We start from the raw sequence: 12,099 nt of genomic DNA on the forward strand, positions 1-12,099 counted from the left end.
TGACACACTGATGTGCTGTTACATGATCAAATATAAATCATTCATAAAAACAAAGTGATAAATGTGAACATACTGTTTTATAATTAAAATGAATAAAAGTCAACAAGGAAAAATAAAATTAAAATGTCAAAAGTGCTGAAACATTATGAAGTTAAATTTTTCTTTATTAGTTCTAATGTGAAATATTGTGTTAAATCCGGGATTAAGTCATTTATTCTGACATATATATATATATATATATATATATATACTGTGTGTGTGTGTGTGTGTGGGGGGGGCACTGGATAAATTCCCGCTCCTCCTACAGTGTGGAGTATTTAAAGCGGCGCAGCGGAGCGGCGCGTCAGTCCATCTGGACGCAGAGGAGACAGAAAGATCTGGTCTGAGTTCAGAGAGGGGTGGGGGAGGGACAGAGGAACCGGATCAGGATCTTCCGCTCATCACAATCTCACCGGATTATTCGCTCACACTTTAATTTCTCGCGCCGCCGGTGCCGCTGCTGCGGCGGAGGATGGAGCAGAGCGCGGCGGGCGGACTCCTCCGCAGCGCGCCGGCGCGTCGCTGCAGGACGCCTCTCCTACAGTAGGTGCAGTCCGAGTCCAGGACCATCAGCATGTGAAGTCCGCTCAGCTTCATTTTGTCTTTCTTTTCTTCAAAGAGAGTTTGGCGCGCTGCGCGTAAAGCCCGAGCAGAACTCTTTGACGCACAGCTGGAGCAGCGCGACCGACGTCGCGGCGACATGTTCTCGGAGGTGAGCGACATCAACCTAACGTCCAACCTGAGCGAGCCGCTGGCCTCTCTGGAACAGGACTGGAGCGACACGCCGCACGTGCGGCTGTCGCGCAGCGGTCACCGCGTGGTGTCGGTGTTTCTTGGCTCCATCATGGTGTTCGGCTTCCTCAACAACCTGCTGGTCCTGGTTCTGTTCTGCAAGTTCAAGACTCTGCGAACTCCCGTCAACATGCTGCTGCTCAACATTAGCGTCAGCGACATGCTGGTCTGCGTCTGCGGCACGACGCTCAGCTTCGCCTCCAGCCTGAGGACGCGCTGGTTGTACGGCCGACACGGCTGCATGTGGTACGGCTTCATCAACTCCTGCTTCGGTGAGTCCTGCTGACCCGGTCTATAGGTCTCTGGTCTCTGGACTCTTGTCTCTGGCCTCTGGATTCTTGTCTCTGGTCTATAGGTCTCTGGTCTCTTGTCTCTGGTCTCTGGATTCTTGTCTCTGGTCTATAGGTCTCTGGTCTCTTGTCTCTGGACTCTGGACTCTGGACTCTTGTTCTGGTCTATAGGTCTCTGGACTTTTGTCTCTGGGCTCTGGACTCTTGTGTCTGGACTCTGGATTCTTGTCTCTTATCTCTGGTCTCTGGGCTCTGGACTCTGGATTCTTGTCTCTTATCTCTGATCTCTGGTCTCTGGGCTCTGGACTCTTGTTCTGGTCTATAGGTCTTTGGACTTTTGCCTCTGGACTCTGGACTCTTGTCTCTGGTCTCTGGACTCTGGGCTGTGGACTCTTGTTCTGGTCTGTAGGTCTCGGGTCTCTTGTCTCGGGTCTCTTGTCTCTGGTCTGTAGATCTCTGGTCTCTTGTCTCGGGTTTCTAGACTCTTGTCTCTGGACTTTTGTCTCAGGTCTATAAGTCTCTAGTCTGTAGGTCTCTGGACTCTGGATTCTTGTCTCTGATCTCTGGTCTCTGGGCTCTGGACTCTTGTTCTGGTCTATAGGTCTCTGGACTTTTGTCTCTGGACTCTTATCTCTGGTCTCTGGACTCTGGATTCTTGTCTCTGATCTCTGGGTTCTGGACTCTTGTTCTGGTCTCTGGGCTCTGAACTCTTGTTCTGGTCTGTAGGTCTCGGGTCTCTGGACTGTTGTCTCTGGTCTCTTGTCTCTGGTCTCTTGTCTCTGGTCTCTAGACTCTTGTCTCTGGACTCTGGACTCTTGTCTCTGGACTCTGAACTCTTGTGTCTGGACTCTTGTCTCTTGTCTCTAGAGTCTTGTCTCTGGACTCTGGACTCTTGTCTCTGGTCTCTTGTCTCTGGTCTCTAGACTCTTGTCTCTGGACTCTGAACTCTTGTGTCTGGACTCTTGTCTCTTGTCTCTAGAGTCTTGTCTCTGGACTCTTGTCTCTGGACTCTGGACATGCAGAGTGAGGTGTGTTTAGTGGTAAAGGTCTGAAAAGGTCCTGAGGTCCTGGTCCTGAGACCAGGTGCTGATTCTTGAGAGCTGCTGGAATGAATCCGGTCTGTGATGAGACCTGATGAGACCTGACGGAGGATTTAAAGGTCAGAGAACAAAGTCCAGGATCAACAGACCTGAACAGGATCAGGATCAGCTGACTGAACCAGTAAACCGGTTCACACTAAACCAGGGTCCTGCAGAGACCGAACCTTTCCTCGAGTCATCCCTGTGTCTGATTTGACTGTAGTTTTGTCTCTTTGTGTCTCTTTGTCTCTCGTGTCTTGACTCGTGTTTTGGTTGGATCTTTGTGGACTGAGAACACTTCCTGTTTCCTGTCTCCAGGTATCGTGTCTTTGATCTCTCTGTCCGTCCTGTCCTACGACCGCTACAGCACCCTGATGGTGTACAACAAGCGGGCCCCGGACTATAGGCGGCCCCTGCTGGCAGTGGGGGGGTCGTGGCTGTACTCGGTGGTGTGGACGGTGCCCCCCCTGCTGGGCTGGAGCAGCTACGGTCTGGAGGGGGCGGGGACCAGCTGCTCGGTGACGTGGACGGAGAGGACGTCTCGCTCTCACTCCTACATCGTCTGTCTGTTCGTCTTCTGCCTCGGCTTGCCCGTCCTCGTCATGGTGTACTGCTATGGACGCCTGCTCCACGCCGTCAAACAGGTGGGTCCATGAATTCATTAATAAATAATAATCAATCAATAACTTATGATTTCTTCAGGTGCAGATAAAATCATTAGAAGTCACTCATGTGTCTTTAACTCCAGTGGGTGGATGTCACTGGATTCAAACCTCAGCTCCACAGTTCAGAGGTCAGTCGGCTGATCTGACTTCCTGTCTCCTTCAGAATAAGACACAGTTTGACCTGTGTGACAGTAGTGTCTTAGCTTTGGTGAATCAATCACTTATCTTCATGTGTCAAACAGATCAAAGTCTTTTCATATAAAATCATCATTAATATTTGAACATAAATCAGGTTGTTTTTTTTTTTATTAAAAAGACTTATGTATTCATTTATTTTCACTTTTATTCATCAAATTTGATTAAATTACTTTTTTTTAACTTTTATTTCATGTTATTTTTATCTTAGTTTTCTGTTTATACTTTTTCTCAACTATTTTCTGTGATTTCTAATCAGTCACATGTTTCTTTTTTCTGAGTGGGTTGTAAACACACAGCTGTGGTGAACATCATCAACCTGACGGGTCAGTGAAGCGTCCAGTCACATGATCAAACTCACATTCCTCAGATTCAAGAGCTGCAGAGACGTGGGAACCTGGACCTGGACCTGGACCTGGACTTTGCTGGTTCTCATTAGCTTTAGAAGTGATTTCAGTGAATGAGGTTAATGAGTTTAATTAATGAACAGTCACTCAACAGGTTTACATCTGACGTCACAACTGAAACATTAGCATTAAATATGTTACGTTTTTTATTCATGCCCTGTGTTTTGTCTGTCAGGACGTCTGATTGGTTCTGCCCTGTGTTTTGTCTGTCAGGACGTCTGATTGGTTCTGCCCTGTGTCTTGTCTGTCAGGACGTCTGATTGGTTCTGCCCTGTGTCTTGTCTGTCAGGACGTCTGATTGGTTCTGCCCTGTGTTTTGTCTGTCAGGACGTCTGATTGTTCTGCCCTGTGTCTTGTCTGTCAGGACGTCTGATTGGTTCTGCCCTGTGTCTTGTCTGTCAGGACGTCTGATTGGTCCTGCCCTGTGTTTTGTCTGTCAGGTGGGTCGTATCAGGCGGACGGCGGCTCGTCGCAGAGAGTTTCACATTCTGTTCATGGTCATCACCACGGTGGTGTGTTACCTGCTCTGCTGGATGCCGTACGGCGTTGTCGCTATGATGGCCACCTTCGGCCGGCCGGGACTCATCAGCCCCGTCGCCAGTGTCATCCCGTCGATCCTCGCCAAGAGCAGCACCGTCATCAACCCCGTCATCTACATACTCATGAACAAACAGGTGAGCTGTCTCAGGTGGAAGATTCTCAGACAATCGCAGGAAACTGATGGTTTGTCTTAAAGTGACAGGTCGGTTTATTCGGGGTTAGTTCAGCTCACAGAGGCTGAGTGATGAGCTGCTGTAAAAACATGTTTTATATAGAAACTCATGAGATTATAACTGAGTGATAATAACAAAACTATTTAAAAAAATTTCAAAACAAAATGGAAAAAATACAGTTGAGAAAAAAAAATAGCCTAAATAATGTTTTTGTGAACAAATGTGCTGTGGTGTAAAATCCAGTCAGCAGTGTATTTATTCTATTTATTATTTTATTATTATTTTTATTTTTATTATTAATTATTATTTAAGTCTCAAATCAAACGTTTCTAAACACTGAAAATAAGGGGTAAAGAAAGTTTTTGAAATAGGCTTCCTCTCTGGAGAAGGAAATACATGTTGTACTTTCTCCATCAGCCTGTAATGTCCATTTATTTATCAGTTGTTTTCTGTTGCTGTGTTTCTAAGGTAAGCTAATTAATTAGCCTGGCGAGCTAACATAGTTGCTAAGGTGAACAAACAGGTGTAACGAGACTCACGCAGCTGTTACAAACTGCTAGTTTTAATTAGTTTGAGTAGAAAACACTGAGCTTTTTATCCAGACATTATAACACTGAACACCGCAGCTGCCCGCTCTCGACAGGAACCTTTTACATCGTTAGAATAAGTGCAGACTGATCTGAATCACCGTGGCAACATGAAAATCAGATATGATCTGTGTTTGACTGTTCTTCTGTTAATTAACCAACTCAGACAAGTCTCTGCAGCGTGTCAGCCGTCTGACCCTCGTTCTCACCCAGGACAGGTTTTGGCAGCGCATCAAGTCTTCCTCCATACGGGGCCTCAGTGTCTGTCTACAGCAGCGTCCTGTCACAGCTGACCGGTCCCACTAAGAGACACGTCCACGAGATCCTTTCAGTCCGCCTTAATCAACGTGAGAAACCACGTCCGTCATTCACACGGCGGTGAACGCATCGTCTGATTGAAGCCTGTCTGGAGGTCAAGTCGAAACCTGAACCCTGAACCCTGAACCCTGAACCCGGGTTAGAAGAAGTTTGTTTAAAACAAGGCAGAAAGTTTAAAAAATCCTGTTAAATTCTTTTTTTTAAGTCTGAACAAAATGATCGATCGATTATCGGTAACCTTCTGTCAATAAGCTTCACATTGAATAAACTAAACATAATTAACACAATCAGCTCCATGAACCAGTGTCTAATATTGCTTCTTTAGGTTAAAACTACATCGCCATGGAAACTAGTCATTATCCTGTTGGAGGCTAAATGTCCCAGCGGCTCCTGAAGGCAGCATGAGGCAGGTTCACTGAACCTCTGAGAAAAGTCGTCTCTCTGTCAGATCTGGATCACGTCCCACACTGGACAGAGCTGAAGCCCCTCAGGGTGACCCGCCCCCTCCTCCTCAGCTCGCCCCCCCCCCCCTCGTTGAGCCTCTGGATCAGGAGCTTCTCGTACAGCAGGGGGTGGTACGCCCCCAGAGTGCAGGCGGCATCATGGTAGCGCTCGTGGTAGTGACAGAGATCTGTGCGACGCAAAGACGGGATGAACTCGTAAACGCTGACCTCACGACACAGTGACATCATCAGCAGAATCCCTGACACACAGGAACAAACACAAACATCAGGAAGTAGAATCAGTAGAAAAGTATTATTATTATTATTATTGTTATTATTGCTATTATTGTTATTATTATGAATGTTATTATTATTATTAACATTGTTATTATTAATATCATTATTAGTAATAATAGTAATATGAACCCTAACCCTAACCCTAACATGAGTCGTGTCTGTGCTCCTCAGTTCTATCGCTGCTTCCTGATCCTGCTCCACTGTAAACACCACCTGACGGAGAACGGACACTCCTCCCTCCCCTCAAAGACCACCATGGTCCAGCTCCACCGCCGAGTCTGTGACGGCAGCCCCCTCGGCCTCTGCCCCGCCCCCGCTGTCACCAGACCCTGTGCGGTGGAGGCGGAGGGAACCAGCTCCGTGGCGTCCGACAAAACGGACCCGGCCGAGCCCCCTGACGTCTCCTCATGAAGACAATTAAAGATGGACTGAAAGCTAAGGGGCATGGCCAACAGACTCCCCCACCCCCTGTGGTGTCATGTGACACGGTAGCCCCGCCTGCTGGAAACCTGTGACTGATGTGCGCTCGATGTGACTTTGAATGTCGGTGAAGTGATGTCACGCCGGAGAAGCTGGAGGCGGAGCCTGGACAGAAGTACAGAGGCCCAGCGGAACCAATGATCAGTCAGTTTAATGAAAACATCAGCTGTAAACACAAACAATTAAAGTTTGAATTAAAAATCAAAGTCCCACATGTTGATGCAGAGTGAATATTTTAACATGTTATTATAATTAATTATTTATTCAAACAAACAAGTTAATGAGTTTAATGAGAACTAAAGTATTTTAGTGTTATAGAAATGATTGAAAGCTGACATCACAGCTGATATCACAGTGATCATAGCTGACATCACAGTGACATCACAGCACTCTACACAGTTTTGTATTAAGGGTCATTGACACAGAAACAGCTGATGACAAGGCCACACCCCCTCTGTGTGTGCTGTAATCTGAGTTTCTGGGATATGGTTAAGTGCATGTTAATCCCTCCCAATGTCTATAAACACACAGGCTCCGCCCACAGGTGTGTTGTCACAGTGCAATACGCAGCGTTCAGGTGACAGTGACCTTCCAACTTTTTATCTAAACAACAAAGACTGAGATGAGACTTGGACTGGACTTAGGACCGGATCAGATCCTGGTCTGGATTACTGACAGGAGAACTGATGAAGCGTGTTCAGGTTCTGAGATTCTAGAACGACGCCTGGTGGCCTCTTGTGGTCACAATGTGTTGCTGGTACCTATGAACCCAGATGAGGGGGGGTTGGGTTGGATGGGTTCCTCTGTGTTGTTCTGAATCAGGTCCCACAGAGTCCAGATGAACTCTGGGTGGAGGATGTAGAATGGCTGCTCAGGTCGGACGCGCCGGCGTTCCACATAGGCAGAGAACAGATCGAAGTCCGGCTTCTGGAACCACTGAACACACACACACACACACACACACACACACACACACACACACACACACACACACACACACACACCCCTGTGTTTCCTGTATGTTTCCTCTTGATGACAAACATCAGACGTGAATCTAATAAACATTGAAATTGAGTGATTCGGTTTTTATTTTAACTATTAGCAGATTAATAATATATAATCAATAATGATATTCCTCCTCCTCAGCAGCTGAGGTCGTATCACCCCCCCCCCCCCCCCCCCCACGTGTGGGGAGAACTGTTCTTTTGATGGTTGGGAGGAAAACCTGGGTGAGGTTGGCTGAGTACGGAGCCGGATCCCAGACCACCAGAGTCATGTCCTGGTACAACGAGCTGCTGCTGAAGTTGTGTCTGGGCCGAGCCACGATCTGAGGACAGAGACAGAGACACAGAGACAGAGGGAGAGAGAGACAGAGACAGAGAGAGAGAGACACAGAGAGAGAGAGAGACAGAGAGAGAGAGAGACACAGAGACAGAGAGACAGAGTCAGACAGAGAGCGAGACAGAGAGAGAGACACAGAGAGAGAAAGACACAGAGAGAGAGAGAGAGAGACACAGAGACAGAGAGACAGAGTCAGACAGAGAGCGAGACAGAGAGAGAGAAAGAGACAGAGAGAGAGAGAGACAGAGAGAGACAGAGACAGAGACACAGAGAGAGAGACAGAGACAGAGAGAGAGAGAGACAGAGAGAGAGAGAGACAGAGACAGAGACACAGAGACAGAGAGAGAGAGAGAGAGACACAGAGACAGAGAGAGAGAGAGACAGAGACACAGAGACACAGAGACAGAGAGAGACAGAGAGAGAGAGAGAGACAGAGACACAGAGACAGAGAGAGAGAGACACAGAGAGAGAGAGAGAGAGACACAGAGACAGAGAGAGAGAGAGAGAGAGAGAGAGAGAGACAGAGACACAGAGACAGAGAGAGACAGAGAGAGAGAGAGACAGAGACACAGAGACAGAGAGAGAGAGACACAGAGAGAGAGAGAGACAGAGTCAGACAGAGAGCGAGACAGAGACCAGGTCCATCACAGAGACAGGTAATGAACACATGAGTCAGAGGACGACAGGTTTCATACCTGATGAAACAAAACAAAGAGGAATGAAAGAAAGGATTTAAAAATAAAAAAACAATGAAAGAAGAAAAAAGAAGAAAAAAATGGACAGGTGAAAAACGGAAAGAGAAAAGAAAAAACAGAAGAAGAAAAGAGAGAAAGAGAAACTGGGTGATGTTCAGTTGAGGTTGGTGGGCGGAGTTTGTACCTGAGAGTTGATGATGCGGATAGTCGTCTTGTTGCCCACGTCCCTCTCGAAGCCTTTGGTGGGGGCGGCATTGAACCGAAGAACTGCATCATGGGAATCTGAGTCCAACAGGAAAAGGACAGTTTGATTAAAGTTTGATTGTCTTTATTTACTTGTCACACCTGAGCCTCACCTGTCTCACCTGAGCCTCGCCTGAGCCTCACCTTCTCGCTGCCACAGAACAGTCCAGTTCTGCTTCAGCAGAATTCATAAGAACCGAAAAACTAATTCTCTTCATCCACCAGCAGAGGGCAGCACCGCCCCGCCCACTGCTCTATGTGGTCTCACTGGTCCCCCTCACTGCTGCTCCTGTATGTGGTCTTACCGATCTCAACCCCCAGCGATGAGTTCAGGAGCGCTCCAGCTGAAGTCACCACGGCACAGCTCTGATACTGAGATCTCCAGAGCTCCTGCAGGGTCAGTGAAGGCACCAGTCGGTCCCAGCCCAGACCGGAGAACGGCTCCTCGGTCCCGTCCAGAGTCCGGATCCTGGTCCTCTGCTTCAGATCACAGTAGAGCTGTAGGGTGGACCTGCGGGCCCCTCTGGGGCCCTGGTACACCACTTGGTGTTTGTTGGAGCTCAGCTGGACCTTCAGAACCTTCTGGAGCCGAGGACTGAGCATCCCCGCAGTCAGGTTCCCGGTCCACAGTCTCTGCAGGATCTCCAGAGACCGCCTCCTGTAGTAGTCCCTAGACCTGGACCTGAAGTCATTCCTCCTCCTCCTCCAGTCCAATGACGGTCCAGCAGGTCTCAAAGACCAACCAAGGGTCCTGGTCCCTCCCTGTATAACAGAAGCCAGGTGGCGGGTTTCAGTTCTGATGAGTCCAGACTCCGCTGCAGACCTGGTCTGAGGTGCTGAGGTCGATCTGAGGTCCAGGATGTGACACAGCAGGGACAGGAAGAGGAGTAGCCAGACCAGCAGGACCACTAGGGTCCACTTAGTCCAGGACTTCATACTGGATTATGGGGGGGGGGGGGGGGCAGAGACAACAGGACTTAACTCTCAGCTCAAAGGTCCACTTATTAATTTTTTTTCTGGAGCTTTCAACCACACACTCACTGCAGAACAAACAAACAAACAAACCTGATGAGAGTTTGAAATCTCCTCTGTCCCTGAATGTTAACGAGCTTCACCTCATTAACAGTCTGACAGAGTCCAGGTCTGAGTCTGGTTACCAGGCAACGACACAAACCCTCTGAGTCTAAACAACGACATGAAGTAAATAAAGCTTGAATAATAGCTCTCTTACTGAGGCCATTACGTCACATCACTGCGTCATTACAGAATCATCATATTATCACTAAGTGACTGAGCAGCACAACGTTAGTCAACAAACACTGATTGATAACTGATCAATAACCATGATCATCAGCAGTCTTACCTCATCAAACAGGAGCTGCCTCCCGGTACGAAACACCGAGGAACACCGAGTAAACCCGAGTAAACCCGAGTGAAGACGTAGCAGCCGACAGGTTCCAGGTGGATGTCATGGACGGACTGAGGGACGAGGACACAACGCCGCCACTCGGAGCGGTGGACAGTCGCAGTATTGCAGTGAAGAAGAAGTCGCTCTGTGAGTTTTAATCTCAGTAAATGTATTCATAGCTTTCTTAGTGACGTCGTTGCTGTGCACGAGCACTGCGCGCGGCTGCGTGGTGTCCCTCCCACCAGACCCTGAGAGGAAGACAGACACTCTGTAACACAGTTAAACATTCATATTATATAAACATTTACATAAATATAAAATAAATATGAATATAAACATTAATAAATATTAATGTTCATATAAATATAAACATCAGTCATTCTGAGTTTCTATGATGTTTCTGTCTGTCATTAAATATAAAAGTTTTACATCAACAGGCAGCTGTTTAAGTCTATTATTGTTATTATTATTATTATTAGAATACTTGTTGATATAATTTGTCCTCTGTGCTGTGTGAACATTAACAACACATTGTTCCCCCTCCCTTAGACCCCCCCAGTTAAAAACTCCCAGAACCCCCGGTCCAGACTCCTGGTCCAGGTCCTGGTTTAGGGTCTGGAGGAGGACCAGGTCCAGGTTCAGTGGTACCTCATGTTTCAGTGCTGATGTTGCCTCAGGTGAAGTGTGACACTTGGTGGATGAAGAGTGGAACAGTGTCTCTGAGTCAGCCTGTGGTCATGTGACTGAACACGGAGAGTCTGGCTTTGATGAGGTCGTTCTTTAGTCTGAATCCAACAGGTCACATGACCCTCCTGTGGAGCTCCAGGAGGCCCCCAACATCATGTTTACCCTGATGGACTCTTTATGTTTGTACTTTTGATTCGACTCAAATTTGTAGTAGAGTTCCACTGTGTTCACTGTGTTTTTACTTCCTGTCTTTGTCTTGTGTTTCCCTCCTTGTTGATTGTCTGTCCTGCCCTCACATTTCACCTGTGTTCAATCACCTGAGCCTCCTGCTGTGTTTAGTCTCTGTCAGTCTGTTGTTCTCCTCTGGAAATCCACTTTGTTCTCCAGTTGTTCAACTTGTTGCTCTGATGTTGCTGAACATGTTGCTGACCATGTTGCTTTGATGTTGCTCTGATGTTGCTGAACATGTTGCTGAACATGTTGCTGAACATGTTGCTGAACATGTTGCTGAACATGTTGCTCTGATGTTGTTGAACATGTTGCTTTGATGTTGCTGAACATGTTGCTTTGATGTTGCTTTGATGTTGCTGAACTTGTTGCTGAACATGTTGCTCTGATGTTGCTGAACATGTTGCTGAACATGTTGCTGAACATGTTGCTGAACATGTTGCTCTGATGTTGTTGAACATGTTGCTTTGATGTTGCTGAACATGTTGCTCTGATGTTGCTGAACATGTTGCTGAACATGTTGCTGAACATGTTGCTTTGATGTTGCTTTGATGTTGCTGAACTTGTTGCTGAACATGTTGCTCTGATGTTGCTGAACATGTTGCTCTGATGTTGCTGAACATGTTGCTGAACATGTTGCTGAACATGTTGCTCTGATGTTGCTGAACATGTTGCTGAACATGTTGCTGAACATGTTGCTGAACATGTTGCTGAACATGTTGCTCTGATGTTGTTGAACATGTTGCTTTGATGTTGCTGAACATGTTGCTGAACATGTTGCTGAACATGTTGCTTTGATGTTGCTTTGATGTTGCTGAACTTGTTGCTGAACATGTTGCTCTGATGTTGCTGAACATGTTGCTCTGATGTTGCTGAACATGTTGCTCTGATGTTGCTGAACATGTTGCTCTGATGTTGCTGAACATGTTGCTGAACATGTTGCTTTGATGTTGCTTTGATGTTGCTGAACATGTTGCTGAACATGTTGCTCTGATGTTGCTGAACATGTTGCTCTGATGTTGCTGAACATGTTGCTGAACATGTTGCTGAACATGTTGCTGAACATGTTGCTTTGATGTTGCTTTGATGTTGCTGAACTTGTTGCTGAACATGTTGCTCTGATGTTGCTGAACATGTTGCTGAACATGTTGCTCTGATGTTGCTGAACATGTTGCTCTGATGTTGCTGAACA

At 47.0% G+C, this 12,099-nt stretch overlaps 3 protein-coding genes across 3 annotated transcripts in view; 2 read left to right on the forward strand and 1 right to left on the reverse strand.

Moving 5' to 3' along the window:
- The first annotated feature begins 288 nt into the window (after positions 1-288).
- tmtops2a (teleost multiple tissue opsin 2a) lies at positions 289-6,519 on the forward strand. The gene is made up of 4 exons (XM_056371023.1): positions 289-1,103; positions 2,519-2,844; positions 3,908-4,141; positions 5,997-6,519. The coding sequence occupies exons 1-4, from the start codon at positions 740-742 to the stop codon at positions 6,234-6,236; spliced, it is 1,164 nt and encodes a 387-aa protein (XP_056226998.1). The 5' UTR covers positions 289-739; the 3' UTR covers positions 6,237-6,519.
- st6gal2b (ST6 beta-galactosamide alpha-2,6-sialyltranferase 2b) lies at positions 4,721-10,077 on the reverse strand. The gene is made up of 6 exons (XM_056371022.1): positions 9,948-10,077; positions 8,890-9,521; positions 8,526-8,623; positions 7,531-7,632; positions 7,067-7,241; positions 4,721-5,788 (listed from the first exon to the last, which is right to left on the reverse strand). The coding sequence occupies exons 1-6, from the start codon at positions 9,950-9,952 to the stop codon at positions 5,541-5,543; spliced, it is 1,260 nt and encodes a 419-aa protein (XP_056226997.1). The 5' UTR covers positions 9,953-10,077; the 3' UTR covers positions 4,721-5,540.
- Positions 10,007-12,099, forward strand: part of mlpha (melanophilin a) — a 29,560-nt gene continuing 27,467 nt past the window's right edge. Inside the window, exon 1 of the mRNA XM_056371020.1 lies at positions 10,007-10,139. The gene's annotated coding sequence lies outside the window, so the exon portion shown is untranslated. The remainder of the gene's footprint in view (positions 10,140-12,099) is intronic.

The sequence above is a fragment of the Seriola aureovittata genome, chromosome 24 (genome assembly GCF_021018895.1).
Source record: "Seriola aureovittata isolate HTS-2021-v1 ecotype China chromosome 24, ASM2101889v1, whole genome shotgun sequence".
Classification (NCBI taxonomy): Eukaryota; Metazoa; Chordata; class Actinopteri; order Carangiformes; family Carangidae; genus Seriola; species Seriola aureovittata.

Excerpts from the sequence above, each read along its gene's own strand:
- st6gal2b (XM_056371022.1), bottom strand. Across the intron at positions 8,624-8,889 it reads ATCGCTGGGGGTTGAGATCG|ATTCCCATGATGCAGTTCTT; the intron begins GTAAGACCACAT and ends TGTTGGACTCAG. Across the intron at positions 7,242-7,530 it reads ACTCAGCCAACCTCACCCAG|TGGTTCCAGAAGCCGGACTT; the intron begins GTTTTCCTCCCA and ends GTGTGTGTTCAG.
- tmtops2a (XM_056371023.1), top strand. The coding sequence starts at position 740 with ATGTTCTCGGAGGTGAGCGACATCAACCTAACGTCCAACCTGAGCGAG. Across the intron at positions 1,104-2,518 it reads CTTCATCAACTCCTGCTTCG|GTATCGTGTCTTTGATCTCT; the intron begins GTGAGTCCTGCT and ends TCCTGTCTCCAG. Across the intron at positions 2,845-3,907 it reads TGCTCCACGCCGTCAAACAG|GTGGGTCGTATCAGGCGGAC; the intron begins GTGGGTCCATGA and ends TTTGTCTGTCAG.